Here is a 15,070-nt window from a genome sequence, read left to right as displayed (position 1 = left end):
ATGATAAGCTAATATCTCGAAAACTATCTGGGTCAGCAAAAAACAATGTATAATGAGTTTATAGCAAATTTTATTATCTTTCCGATTCTGTAAACTTTTTTGCAATTGCTTGACCCGTTCGTAAGATATACGTAATTAAAGGGAGCCATCTGTTTGGTTTTTTCGAATAACGGTAAATTGCAAATATCTCAAAAACGGTACCATAGAATCAAAAATTAACTCGATTTTCGAAATCAGGGGGTGGTTTTACATACGAATTTCATAATTTAATTTGTCAAAATTGTTGTGCTAGGAACAAATTTTCAAATAAATACATATGTACATACATTCATACAATGTTAGGCTCAGTCCAAACTGATGTTTTCATGCCTTTTTATACAAGAATTCATTGTAAATAACCGCGTAGCTTCAGTTTCAGCCTAGTTCGACTGTCCACTACGTTAGGGTAGTAGCACACACGGTCATTTGTTCGACTGTCTTGGAAAAGCTTTTGCTTCACCAATTTCAGTGTTCTTGCGAAGGACAAAGCCTCACCTGGTTAATATGTATACACATTTGTAACAGAAGCCGAAACGTGTAGGTGATATTTAAGCTTGGTTGATAGGCTATAATCAATATGATTCACTCCAAGGGACTACTTGGGGATATGGCCGCCATATTTAGGAAATGTCAAACCGGGAGACTTGGGTGTTGAATGATGAAGCGTGAAAATCAAAAATAACATTTCAGACGCTATTTTATAGTTAAGCAAATAAAGTGATTTTTCAAACCCTTCTCATAATACGTGCATATATCATCAACTTAAGTATGAACTGAGAATGATTTCAAAGGAGTATTTAAACCCCTGGAACCAACTAAAAGATTTTGCATTTTGATTTCGCTTATTCTTTCATCCAATCTGCGTATAGAATTTTTTTTTAAATCGCCACCTTTTTCGGGCAACTTGTTTTTTTAAGAACTTGAGGACAATTTGAAAACATGTTCGACTTGGGTCATTTTATTTGAACTCATTGTTCTTTACTAGTTTTTTCAAAAAATTATGCAAAGTATTTAAATTTTTTATATAAAGTTTCTTTTAGTGCTATGTTTAAATAACTTGGTGAATTGGGTGATTCAAAATCCATGTTAAGCTGGCATTGAAAGCGACTGTTTTTTAAATAACTTTTGAATGAGTGGAAAGAGTTAAATTTCGCAATTGGATTCTTATAACTGGCAGTGATGGGCATCCGTTGATAACCCTTAACTCTTAAACGAGTAGAAAACATAGTGAGGCGCCGAATGCCGCCGCCGCCGGCGCCGCCGCGCCGATATTTTCGACAACCGGCGCCGGCGTGCGAAAAACTACGAAAATCGGCGGCGGCGGCGGCGTATAGCTCTACCGTAGACATTAAGCGGGTCGATTTATTAACCTACATATATCGCGCCATCGATTTTTCGATTGGTTTTGGGCTCAGGAAAAAAAGTTCCACTAAGCTTACCCAAAAAATTTTCGAGCCTGCAAAATTTGAGTTTTTTGACTTTTTTTCTTTGATTTTTAAGTTTTTTTTTCATGACCTACTTAAAAAATTTTCATTTGATTTTAAAATTTTCATGTATACCCTGTCCGACTCAAAATTGTCCGCTAAAAACTTTGGCGATAACAGTTTTTTGAAAAAAAAAAAATATTTTTTGGTTTTTCAAGTGTTTTGGTGAAAAAAATTTTTTTTTCGCCATTTTTTTTAAGGGTTTCTTCAGAAACGTGCAGAAGTGTTGCCGATGAAAACGAATTTGTCTCATAGTTCCTATCCCACTTAAAATTATGCGATAAAAACGTTGGCATTAACAGTTTAAAAAAAATTTGGTCGAAATCGATTTTTTTCATTTTCAAGGCTCCAGATCATTTTTTATGTATATGTTTCCGTTAGACCCACCAATAAGTATACCAAAATGAACAGGGGACGAGTCCGTCTGTCCGTTTGTTTGAACGCAAACTAGTCCCTCGCATATTTTGATGGGGGATTTGACATTTGTCGGAATCGACCGGATCGGACCACTATAGCATATATCTCCCATACAATCGATTGTTCAATAAGAGGGTTTTCGCCATTTCTGCCCCATTTCTGCCTCATTTTAACAGCTAGCAACATCACATTTTACCTCAAGCTTACGTATTGGGCATAGATGGTTGTCTGAAAAAATTGTATTTTTAAAAATCAAGTGATCGGGTATATTTGTTATTTTGACGTCTTTGCTTAAGATATCACACCTCTTATCGCCAAAGGATAGGGATAGTGATTAGGAAAGGATTAGGGATAATGATTTGGAAAGGGACTGATATAGCGATTGGATCCTTTATTTTTATACATATTCAGCAGGAGTCTAAAAAGAGCATTTGAAAAAAGTGTGTCGATTCCTTTATGTTCGGGTTAAGTTTAAGATTTTGATTGTATGAAATTTCTCAAAATGAGAAATAATGAAAAATATCCGTGGATAAGCAGAGTCTAATGAAATATTTTGTTTGAACCGTATTAGTGTAGTGTAATAAATATTACCAAATCGATGATTACATATATTTATGTCTGAAATAAGCCATAACTGATTGCCACAATAAATAATAACAAGTAAGGAAGGTTAAGTTCGGGTGTAACCGAACATTACACACTCAGTTGAGAGCTATGGTGACAACATAAGGGAAAATATCCATGTAGGAAAATGAACCGAGGGAAACCCTGGAATGTGTTTGTATGACATGTGTATCAAATGAAAGGTATTAAAGAGTATTTTAAGAGGGAGTGGGCCATAGTTCTATAGGTGGACGCCATTTAGGGATATCGCCACAAAGGTGGATCAGGGTTGACTCTAGAATGCGTTTGTACGATATGGGTATCAAATGAAAGGTGTTAATGAGTATTTTAAAAGGGAGTAATCCTTAGTTCCATAGGTGGACGCCGTTTCGAGATATCGCCATAAAGGTGGACCAGGGGTGACCCTAGAATTTGTTTGTACAATATGGGTATCAAAAGAAAGGTGTTAATGAGTATTTTAAAAGGGAGTGATGCTTAGTTCCACAGGTGGAAGCCGTTTCGAGATATCGCCATAAAGGTGGACCAGGTGTGACCCTAGAATTTGTTTGTACGATATGGGTATCAAATTAAAGGTATTAATGAGGGTTTTAAAAGGGAGTGGTGGTAGTTGTATAGGTGGTCGCCTTTTCGAGATATCGCCATAAGGGTGGACCAGGGGTGACTCTAGAATGCGTTTGTACGATATGGGTATCAAATGAAATGTGTTAATGAGTATTTTAAAAGGGAGTAATCCTTAGTTCCATGGGTGGACGCCGTTTCGAGATATCGCCATAAAGGTGGACCAGGGGTGACCCTAGAATTTGTTTGTACAATATGGATATCAAAAGAAAGGTGTTAATGAGTATTTTAAAAGGGAGTAATCCTTAGTTCCATAGGTGGACGCCGTTTCGAGATATCGCCACAAAGGTGGACCAGGGGTGACCCTAGAATTTGTTTGTACAATATGGGCATCAAACGAATGGTGTTAATGAGTATTTTAAAAGGGAGTGGGCCTTAGTTCTATAGGTGGACGCCGTTTCGAAATATCGCCATAAAGGTGGACCAGGGGGGACTCTAGAATGTGTTTGTACGATATGGGTATCAAACCAAAGGTATTAATGAGGGTTTTAAAAGGGAGTGGTGGTTGTTGTATAGGTGGTCGCCTTTTCGAGATATCGCCATAAAGGTGGACCAGGGGTGACTCTAGAATGCGTTTGTACGATATGGGTATCAAATGAAAGGTGTTAATGAGTATTTTAAAAGAGAGTAATCCTTAGTTCCATAGGTGGACGCCGTTTCGAGATATCGCCATAAAGGTGGACCAGGGGTGACCCTAGAATTTGTTTGCACAATATGGGTATCAAAAGAAAGGTGTTAATGAGTATTTTAAAAGGGAGTAATCCTTAGTTCCATAGGTGGACGCCGTTTCGAGATATCGCCATAAAGGTGGACCAGGGGTGACCCTAGAATTTGTTTGTACAATATGGGCATCAAACGAAAGGTTTTAATGAGTATTTTAAAACGGAGTGGGCCTTAGTTCTATAGGTGGACGCCGTTTCGAAATATCGCCATAAAGGTGGACCAGGGGTGACTCTAGAATGTGTTTGTATGATATGGGTATCAAATTAAAGGTATTAATTAGGGTTTTAAAAGGGAGTGGTGGTTGTCGTATAGGTAGTCGCATTTTCGAGATATCGCCATAAAGGTGGACCAGGGGTGACCCTAGAATTTGTTTGTACAATATGGGTATTAAAAGAAAGGTGTTAATGAGTATTTTAAAAGGGAGTAATCCTTAGTTCCATAGGTGGACGCCGTTTCGAGATATCGCCATAAAGGTGGAGCAGGGGTGACCCTAGAATTTGTTTGTACAATATGGGTATCAAAAGAAAGGTGTTAATGAGTATTTTAAAAGGGAGTAATCCTTAGTTCCATAGGTGGACGTCGTTTCGAGATACCGCCATAAAGGTGGACCACGGGTGACTCTATAATTCGTTTGTGCAATATGGGTATCAAACGAAAGGTGTTAATGAGTATTTTAAAAGGGAGGGGGCCTTAGTTCTATAGGTGGACGCCTTTTCGAGGTATCGCAATAAAGGTGGACCAGGGGTGACTCTAGACTTTGTTTGTACGATATGGGTATCAAATGAAAGGTGTTAATGAGTATTTTTAAAAGGGAGTGGGCCTTCGTTCTATAGGTGTTCACCTTTTCGAGATATCGCCATAAAGGTGGACCAGGGGTGACTTTAGAATATGTTTGTACGATATGGGTATCAAATGAAAGGTGTTAATGAGTATTTTAAAAGGGCGTGGGGCTTAGTTCTATAGGTGGACGCCTTTTCGAGATATCGCCATAAAGGTGGACCAGGGGTGACTCTAGAAAGTGTTTGTACGATATGGTTATCAAATTAAAGGTATTAATGAGAGTTTTAAAAAGGAGTGGTGGTAGTTGTATGTGTGAAGGCGTTTTCCAGATATCGACCAAAATGTGGACCAGGGTGACCCAGAACATCATCTGTTGGATACAGCTAATTTATTTATATATGTAATACCTGCCAAGATTTTAAGGGTTTTTTATTTCGCCCTGCAGAACTTTTTCATTTTCTTCTACTTAATATGGTAGGTGTCACAACCATTTTATAAAGTTTTTTCTAAAGTTATATTTCGCGTCAATAAACCAATCCAATTACCTCACCATGTTTCATCCCTTTTTTCGTATTTGGTATAGAATTATGGCATTTTTTTCATTTTTCGTAATTTTCGATATCGAAAAAATGGGCGTGGTCATTGTCGGATTTCGTTTTTTTTTCATACCAAGATAAAGTGAGTTCAAGTAAGTACGTGAACTAAGTTCATTAAAGATATGTCGATTTTTGCTCAAGTTATCGTGTTAACGGCCATGCGGAAGGACAGACGAACGACTGTGTATAAAAACTGGGCGTGGCATCAACCAATTTCGCCCGTTTTCACAGAAAACAGTTAACATCATAAAATCTATGCCCCTACCAAATTTCAAAAGGATTGGTTAATTTTTGTTCGACTTATGGCGTTAAAAGTATCCTAGACAAATTAAATGAAAAAGGGCGGAGCCGCGCCCATTTTGAAATTTTCTTTTATTTTGGTATTTTGTTGCACCATATCATTACTGGAGTTGAATGTTGACATAATTTACTTATATACTGTAAAAATATTAAATTTTTTATTAAATTTTACTTAAAAAAATTTTTTTTTTTAAAAGTGGGCGTGGTCCTTCTCCGATTTTGCTAATTTTTATTAGGCGTACATATAGTAATAGGAGTAACGTCCCTGCCAAATTTCATCATGATAGCTTCAACGAATGACCAATTACAGCTTGCAAAAGTTTTAAATTACCTTCTTTTAAAAGTGGGCGGTGCCACGCCCATTGTCCAAAATTTTACTAATTTTCTATTCTGCGTCATAAATTCAACTCATCTACCAAGTTTCGTCGCTTTGTCTGTCTTTGGTAATGAATTATCGCACTTTTTCGGTTTTTCGAAATTTTCGATATCGAAAAAGTGGGCGTGGTTATAGTCCGATATCGTTCATTTTAAATAGCGATCTGAGATGAGTGCTCAGGAAACTACATACCAAATTTCATCAAGATACCTCAAAATTTACTCAAGTTATCGTGTTAACGGACGGACGGACGGACGGACATGGCTCAATCAAATTTTTTTTCGATCCTGATTATTTTGATATATGGAAGTCTATATCTATCTCGATTCCTTTATATATGTACAACCAACCGTTATCCAATCAAACTTAATATACTCTGTGAGCTCTGCTCAACTGAGTATAAAAATTGATGTTTTGCTACAATCAAAATTAAAAAGTTTCTACAAAACGTTTAGGACTAGGCTTATATACGAGTACATATATATATATTTTTTTGTTTGTTTGTTTGTGGATTTGTCTGTATTCATATGAATGCAGCTGCTTGACCACGCCAGGCACAAAATCAGTAATATGTGTTTCAAAATCTGATAAGTGGCTTGTTGCCATGTTTTTTCCACTATCCCGTTATGTTAAGTTACGTATATAAAACGCGTTTGGTTTTTAAATGGCACTACGCCAGATTTCAAATCTCACTGATTTCTGTTGGGTGTGCAAAAACCGCCCTAACTCCAGGTTAGGGAAGCATTGCATCTTCCAACTCTGCAAAAACGCCAGAATGGAGCACAGAAGCCAATCTTTAGGCCTCTTTTAATTTTCAGCTCAACCAAAAAAGTCCGAAAAAATTGCAGTTGAACCGAGAATGACACTCACGTCCACACAGCCGAAAAGACAGGAACGGAATGGATATACGAGTATATGATAAAAAATTTTACTTTAAAAGGATGCAACCAGTTTTGAATTCTTTGAAGATCAAACGATCTATGATAAAATGATTATCAGATAAAAGGAAATTTACGAGATATTCATAAAAAAACAGCTGTTTTCTGGTATATGTCTCTACTCACTATCTCAGAAGCGGTTCCATCGTTTTGAATAAAACTTGGTAATGATAGCTATACAAAAATGCTGTCACTGGGGACTATTTTTTTTAAGTTGCCAACTATTTGAAATCATAATCACAGTCCATCCCGACAACTGATTTTATAGTATATATACATATTTTATAATATTGTAACGAATTTACTGCAAATCCTCTTATTCGCAACCTTCTACTAACGTTCACATCGCTAAACTGTTGAATAAATAACTCCAATATTTAATAATGCAAAATGGCCTTTATTAAAGAACTTCACAATTACACTGATACTTCACAACCAATAGCTTGCTTAAATGAAACTGATTGTCGCGCCTCCACTGTTGCTGCCTTTTTATACTCTGTGACTTCTCGTTCGCATCTTCTAGGCGCTTCCATTTCCAGAATCTACTAGTTGGCCATCAGCTATAAAATTACTACGTTTTTAGCTTCTTATATGCGCGTGTATGTGTGAACACAATACTTTTGGGAGCATCTCAGATAAGATATCTGCATGTGTTTGTATGTGTGAGCGACACTTGCACAACCATTGCATACTTTCGGGAGTATCTCAGATTTATGCATGTGGTTGTGCGTTGCTGCTCCGCTGCGTGTATGTACATATGTGTAGACATAATGATTGAATTATTATTGTGCATGCAAGTCACTGCTTAGCATCGGCTTAGAGGTGATAGTATCCCTTAGTGCTGCTAATATTCGTTACAATATAATTTTGTTCAATTTGTATGCTTCTAAGGTGTTAATGAGTATTTTAAAAGGGAGTAATCCTTAGTTCCATAGGTGGACGTCGTTTCGAGATACCGCCATAAAGGTGGACCACGGGTGACTCTATAATTCGTTTGTGCAATATGGGTATCAAACGAAAGGTGTTAATGAGTATTTTAAAAGGGAGGGGGCCTTAGTTCTATAGGTGGACGCCTTTTCGAGGTATCGCAATAAAGGCGGACCAGGGGTGACTCTAGACTTTGTTTGTACGATATGGGTATCAAATGAAAGGTGTTAATGAGTATTTTTAAAAGGGAGTGGGCCTTCGTTCTATAGGTGTTCGCCTTTTCGAGATATCGCCATAAAGGTGGACCAGGGGTGACTTTAGAATATGTTTGTACGATATGGGTATCAAATGAAAGGTGTTAATGAGTATTTTAAAAGGGCGTGGGGCTTAGTTCTATAGGTGGACGCCTTTTCGAGATATCGCCATAAAGGTGGACCAGGGGTGACTCTAGAAAGTGTTTGTACGATATGGTTATCAAATTAAAGGTATTAATGAGAGTTTTAAAAAGGAGTGGTGGTAGTTGTATGTGTGAAGGCGTTTTCCAGATATCGACCAAAATGTGGACCAGGGTGACCCAGAACATCATCTGTTGGATACAGCTAATTTATTTATATATGTAATACCTGCCAAGATTTTAAGGGTTTTTTATTTCGCCCTGCAGAACTTTTTCATTTTCTTCTACTTAATATGGTAGGTGTCACAACCATTTTATAAAGTTTTTTCTAAAGTTATATTTCGCGTCAATAAACCAATCCAATTACCTCACCATGTTTCATCCCTTTTTTCGTATTTGGTATAGAATTATGGCATTTTTTTCATTTTTCGTAATTTTCGATATCGAAAAAATGGGCGTGGTCATTGTCGGATTTCGTTTTTTTTTCATACCAAGATAAAGTGAGTTCAAGTAAGTACGTGAACTAAGTTCATTAAAGATATGTCGATTTTTGCTCAAGTTATCGTGTTAACGGCCATGCGGAAGGACAGGCGAACGACTGTGTATAAAAACTGGGCGTGGCATCAACCAATTTCGCCCGTTTTCACAGAAAACAGTTAACATCATAAAATCTATGCCCCTACCAAATTTCAAAAGGATTGGTTAATTTTTGTTCGACTTATGGCGTTAAAAGTATCCTAGACAAATTAAATGAAAAAGGGCGGAGCCGCGCCCATTTTGAAATTTTCTTTTATTTTGGTATTTTGTTGCACCATATCATTACTGGAGTTGAATGTTGACATAATTTACTTATATACTGTAAAAATATTAAATTTTTTATTAAATTTTACTTAAAAAAATTTTTTTTTTAAAAGTGGGCGTGGTCCTTCTCCGATTTTGCTAATTTTTATTAGGCGTACATATAGTAATAGGAGTAACGTCCCTGCCAAATTTCATCATGATAGCTTCAACGAATGACCAATTACAGCTTGCAAAAGTTTTAAATTACCTTCTTTTAAAAGTGGGCGGTGCCACGCCCATTGTCCAAAATTTTACTAATTTTCTATTCTGCGTCATAAATTCAACTCATCTACCAAGTTTCGTCGCTTTGTCTGTCTTTGGTAATGAATTATCGCACTTTTTCGGTTTTTCGAAATTTTCGATATCGAAAAAGTGGGCGTGGTTATAGTCCGATATCGTTCATTTTAAATAGCGATCTGAGATGAGTGCTCAGGAAACTACATACCAAATTTCATCAAGATACCTCAAAATTTACTCAAGTTATCGTGTTAACGGACGGACGGACGGACGGACGGACGGACGGACATGGCTCAATCAAATTTTTTTTCGATCCTGATTATTTTGATATATGGAAGTCTATATCTATCTCGATTCCTTTATATATGTACAACCAACCGTTATCCAATCAAACTTAATATACTCTGTGAGCTCTGCTCAACTGAGTATAAAAATTGATGTTTTGCTACAATCAAAATTAAAAAGTTTCTACAAAACGTTTAGGACTAGGCTTATATACGAGTACATATATATATATTTTTTTTTTTTTGTTTGTTTGTGGATTTGTCTGTATTCATATGAATGCAGCTGCTTGACCACGCCAGGCACAAAATCAGTAATATGTGTTTCAAAATCTGATAAGTGGCTTGTTGCCATGTTTTTTCCACTATCCCGTTATGTTAAGTTACGTATATAAAACGCGTTTGGTTTTTAAATGGCACTACGCCAGATTTCAAATCTCACTGATTTCTGTTGGGTGTGCAAAAACCGCCCTAACTCCAGGTTAGGGAAGCATTGCATCTTCCAACTCTGCAAAAACGCCAGAATGGAGCACAGAAGCCAATCTTTAGGCCTCTTTTAATTTTCAGCTCAACCAAAAAAGTCCGAAAAAATTGCAGTTGAACCGAGAATGACACTCACGTCCACACAGCCGAAAAGACAGGAACGGAATGGATATACGAGTATATGATAAAAAATTTTACTTTAAAAGGATGCAACCAGTTTTGAATTCTTTGAAGATCAAACGATCTATGATAAAATGATTATCAGATAAAAGGAAATTTACGAGATATTCATAAAAAAACAGCTGTTTTCTGGTATATGTCTCTACTCACTATCTCAGAAGCGGTTCCATCGTTTTGAATAAAACTTGGTAATGATAGCTATACAAAAATGCTGTCACTGGGGACTATTTTTTTTAAGTTGCCAACTATTTGAAATCATAATCACAGTCCATCCCGACAACTGATTTTATAGTATATATACATATTTTATAATATTGTAACGAATTTACTGCAAATCCTCTTATTCGCAACCTTCTACTAACGTTCACATCGCTAAACTGTTGAATAAATAACTCCAATATTTAATAATGCAAAATGGCCTTTATTAAAGAACTTCACAATTACACTGATACTTCACAACCAATAGCTTGCTTAAATGAAACTGATTGTCGCGCCTCCACTGTTGCTGCCTTTTTATACTCTGTGACTTCTCGTTCGCATCTTCTAGGCGCTTCCATTTCCAGAATCTACTAGTTGGCCATCAGCTATAAAATTACTACGTTTTTAGCTTCTTATATGCGCGTGTATGTGTGAACACAATACTTTTGGGAGCATCTCAGATAAGATATCTGCATGTGTTTGTATGTGTGAGCGACACTTGCACAACCATTGCATACTTTCGGGAGTATCTCAGATTTATGCATGTGGTTGTGCGTTGCTTCTCCGCTGCGTGTATGTACATATGTGTAGACATAATGATTGAATTATTATTGTGCATGCAAGTCACTGCTTAGCATCGGCTTAGAGGTGATAGTATCCCTTAGTGCTGCTAATATTCGTTACAATATAATTTTGTTCAATTTGTATGCTTCTGTAACTTATCTGTAATCCGTACTATATTTAGTCTGATTAATTGTTAAATTTGTAGACTAATAAATAAATAAATAAAATAAATACTTGATAGTTTAATTTGATATAGCAAAATGAGTTATCAAGGAAAAAGAGTTAAACATTGTTTAAGTTTAAAAGTTAATTCACTGTTTCCACCTGTTTGAAATTACGAAGAAAAATGTTATCATAATCATAAAGATTTTTCAAGCTATTTTTGAGAAAAGTTATCACTCAACCTAAAAAAACAAATTAAGAGTTGTCGTTGTTTTTACAGTGCATCGACCCATTCAATAGGTGCGGTCACTCACAAATTCCTCTAACGGAAGTGCAAGGAAACTAGCAGTTTCAAAAGCGTGGGCCCATAAGGATGCTGCTGTTAGAGGCGTAAGAATTGAAAATATGGTTTGTGTGATGTAGGGCATACATTACGTATGTCGTGGTTGATTCTGGACAAGTCAGAGTTAAAGCTGTTACAGTATCCAGAACGAAGTTGGGCCAAAAGGACTCGTGTCTCCCCTCATAGTCTGCTTTCTTCTTCTGCAGAAGGTGCTTACCGATACTATGTTGATTAGGCCCTCCTTATGCTTATGTTGGTCAAACGGCTGTGTAGATAAGTGGCGGTTATCAACATGGTGCTTAAGGAGATATTGCCCTAACCCTTTTGGAATGTCCAGGTTTGTGACAGGTAGTAGGTAGTATTGCCACTTATATTCTTCAAACGCAAAACCTTTGTTTTTCATAATAACTATACTTTTTTAATAAATACATATGTATGCATAAAAAAATATGTTCTACTTACGGTTCTCTGAGTACTGGAGCAATTTTATAAATACAATCCAGGAATTGTTGGTCCCAACACCAAACACTCGGCTTCAACGGTTGACTATTTACGTTTAATATACGAAATAGGATGCACATGATGACCGCAATAGCGGTTAGGAATGCTGTAGACATTTTAGCTATAAGTTTGATCAGATGTAGATGATCGAAGGAGAAGAGTGTAAAATCGGTGAGTATCTGTATAAGTTCGTTTTTCGATTTTACGAGATCATCAAGAAATAGTTGTAAACGTAGCAATAATTTTGGAGGCATGCACGAATGGGAGGTGGATGTCGTAGGTACGAAAATTTCGTGAGTTAATTTTAATTATATGTAAGAAACAAATTGTAAGTATACATAAATATTATTATAATACAGATAATTGTTGTCAAGTCTTGCAGATTGTTATACGAAATTAGCCTGTGAAGAATATTGTTATATTTTTTCGCTTTCTAATAATTTGAATGGGCGGTAGCCAGCCTTAGACCAATGTTGCATCCTTATAAGCAGCAAATGTCTACCAACAATAAGCTCTCTGAAGGGTCAGGTGCTTTGGGATGCACATGCCTGGGCGAAAGTCAAAGCGCAAAAAACCAATTTAGTATTATTTACTGAGAAATATAATGACCCTAATTGGACTAAGCCTAAAATGGCATGGTTAAACCTACAAAAAAGTACAGCATAAAATATCGAGCAATTATGCTAGATAGATGGGGAGAGCGACAACAGCGAACGAAGGAAGTCTTCGTGGCATGCAAGGGGATGCTAGGACGCACGTTGGGTCTGCCGCCCAAACTCTCTCATTGGGTAATTACGGCGATTGTCAAGCTCATACTTACTATGGGGTTTTTGTTCACTGGACAGCAACACAAAAATGCACGTTTCCAAGAAACTTAATGTGCTGTGCAGATAATCAATGATTACCATACCGAGTACCGTAAAAACTACATCGATAGCAGCATCTCACAAATGTGCTTATATCTCTAATGAGAGACTAGGTAAAGCTCACGATGGTCACAATAACTGAGCCTCGTCAGTAAGAGTAGATGTAGGAACATCTTATGGAACGACGTTCGGTATTTGTGTCCTGCGCTCGCGAAGTTCAGGCCCCAGCTACTAGGGGCGGCAGTTGCCAGATCTCAAGGCAGCTATTAAGGTAGTTTCTTGAAAATGACTGTTATTTGCTAAAAGATGGAGTTATATTTTAATGTAAATCTTAGTAACTATTTGAATTTTCTTTGTTTGGGCGCATATAGCTTCTCCAACCCCATTGCCAACCTCACCTACCTATAACGATTCCTGTTTCTTTAACAGCCAAGGCTCTGACGACCCCAAGTTCCTCATGTATCTAGGGGGTGGGAGGGCGGTGTGGCCTTGAAGGTTTCATGTCTTCATACTAAATCGTTGCCGAGATGGTCGGGCTAGTACCTTCATGGTGCTTGTTACCGGAACGTACCGGATCTGCATCCGGTAGGAGACCACCAATATCGATAACACTTCCCAAGGCCTTCTTACCACACACATGCTTACCGCGGAAGTATTCTTAGCTCCGTACGCCAATTGCTGTTAGTTAGCTTTCACAGCTTCCAAAAACTCTAAATTGGAGCGACCACTAGACAAGTCATCGAAGCCCTCTAGCGAAAATCCAAGGAATCTGGCCTTTTCAAGATGGTATATGTAGCTCTACTGTTGTAGAAGGCATTGGGACTAAAAAGATATTTTTAGTTAAAGTATGCCTAGCTCAGTAGCAAGTGTGCTTCTAAAAGAATTAGTTAATGAAATCTGACCGGGCGAGACTCGTAAAAGGAATTTACCGACTTTGTGCTGTTGCGGAAGCTCTAAACCTATAAAGCTTTGTATTGCGCTTATCGTCATAATCCCGTCCCATATCGTCATAATGCTTACTGATATCCTCCCTTATTTGCTATGCAGCATCAAGCTCTTGTTCGTTTGAATTCCGAACTACTTCTTGCTTTTTTGTAGAGAGAAAGATACTCTCTGAAGGTTATGATCGCCCGTAGCCGGCCCGGCATTTTACGGCAATTAGTATCATTTAGCTATTAAGCTATTCTTCTGAATACGGAAATGAAGTTCAGGTTTTTTTTTTTTCACAGAGATATTCCGCGCCAGTGTTCTGACATGCCTGGAGGAGGGTCCTTCAGTTTGGAAGACTCATGATAGTGTCGATTATAGTGCAGTTCTGCGGATAGGAAAAAATGGTTAATCTCTTTGAGATCAAGCTACTGTTGTTGTTGGTGTTGAAGCAGTGTTTCGCCCCATCCAATAGGTCTGACCGATCACAAATTGTCATCAATGTCCTCTAACGGGAGTCCGAGGAAACTTGCATTTTCAATAGGGGTGGACCATAATGAGAGAGGTTCCACTTTACAAGCTGCTCTTTTGTCGCCAAGAATTCGGTTTTCATTTCCTAAAAAGCAGAAGGGTTAGTACCCCTTAGTCTTACTTACTTAATTGGCGCTTAACCGTCTAAACGGTTATGGCCGTCCAACAAGGCGCTCCTTCGCTCCACCAACCGGCGCCAATTGGTCACACCAAGGGAGTTTAAATCGTTTTCCACCTGGTCCTTCCAACAGAGTGGGGGCCGCCCTCTACCTCTGCTTCCATAGGCGGGTTCCGATAGACACTTTCTTGGCCGGAGCATCATCATTCATTCGCATAACATGGCCTAGCCAGCGCAGCCGCTGCGTTTTAATTCGCTGGACTATGTTGATGTCTGCGTATAGCTCGTACAGCTCATCATTAAATCTTCTTCGGTAGTCGCCATCGCCAACGCGTAGAGGTCCATAAATCTTTCGAAGAACTTTTCTCTCGAACACTCCCAAAGCTGCTTCATCTGCTGTTGTCATGGTCCATTCTTCTGCCCCATATAGCAGGACGGGTACGATAAGTGACTTGTAGAGTATGATTTTCGCTCGCCGAGAGAGGACTTTACTTTTCAATTGCCTGCCCCTTAGTCTAGTTTTTGATTTTTTCAGGTCCGCCTACGAAGCATGTATGTATATATGTATATCTTGATATGTAGAAATTGAGACATTATGCGGGGCGGATATCCTTTATGTTTCG

At 37.8% G+C, this 15,070-nt stretch overlaps 1 protein-coding gene across 7 annotated transcripts in view; it reads right to left on the bottom strand.

The window, feature by feature from the left end:
• Positions 1-15,070, bottom strand: part of Hydr2 (abhydrolase domain-containing protein 2) — a 49,770-nt gene that overhangs the window by 33,777 nt on the left and 923 nt on the right. For 4 of the 7 annotated variants that reach the window (XM_067767621.1, XM_067767625.1, XM_067767622.1 and 1 more), the window contains exon 2: positions 11,967-12,406. In XM_067767621.1, the coding sequence (XP_067623722.1) occupies positions 11,967-12,259 (293 nt within the window). In that variant the 5' untranslated portion in view covers positions 12,260-12,406. The remainder of the gene's footprint in view (positions 1-11,966; positions 12,407-15,070) is intronic. The other 3 variants (XM_067767626.1, XM_067767628.1, XM_067767627.1) reach the window with 2 other exon arrangements.

Source organism: Eurosta solidaginis, chromosome 2 (assembly GCF_040869045.1).
Source record: "Eurosta solidaginis isolate ZX-2024a chromosome 2, ASM4086904v1, whole genome shotgun sequence".
NCBI lineage: Eukaryota > Metazoa > Arthropoda > Insecta > Diptera > Tephritidae > Eurosta > Eurosta solidaginis.
The sequence above is the reverse complement of the archived record's forward strand: the minus strand, read 5'-3'. Positions and strand labels throughout refer to the sequence as shown.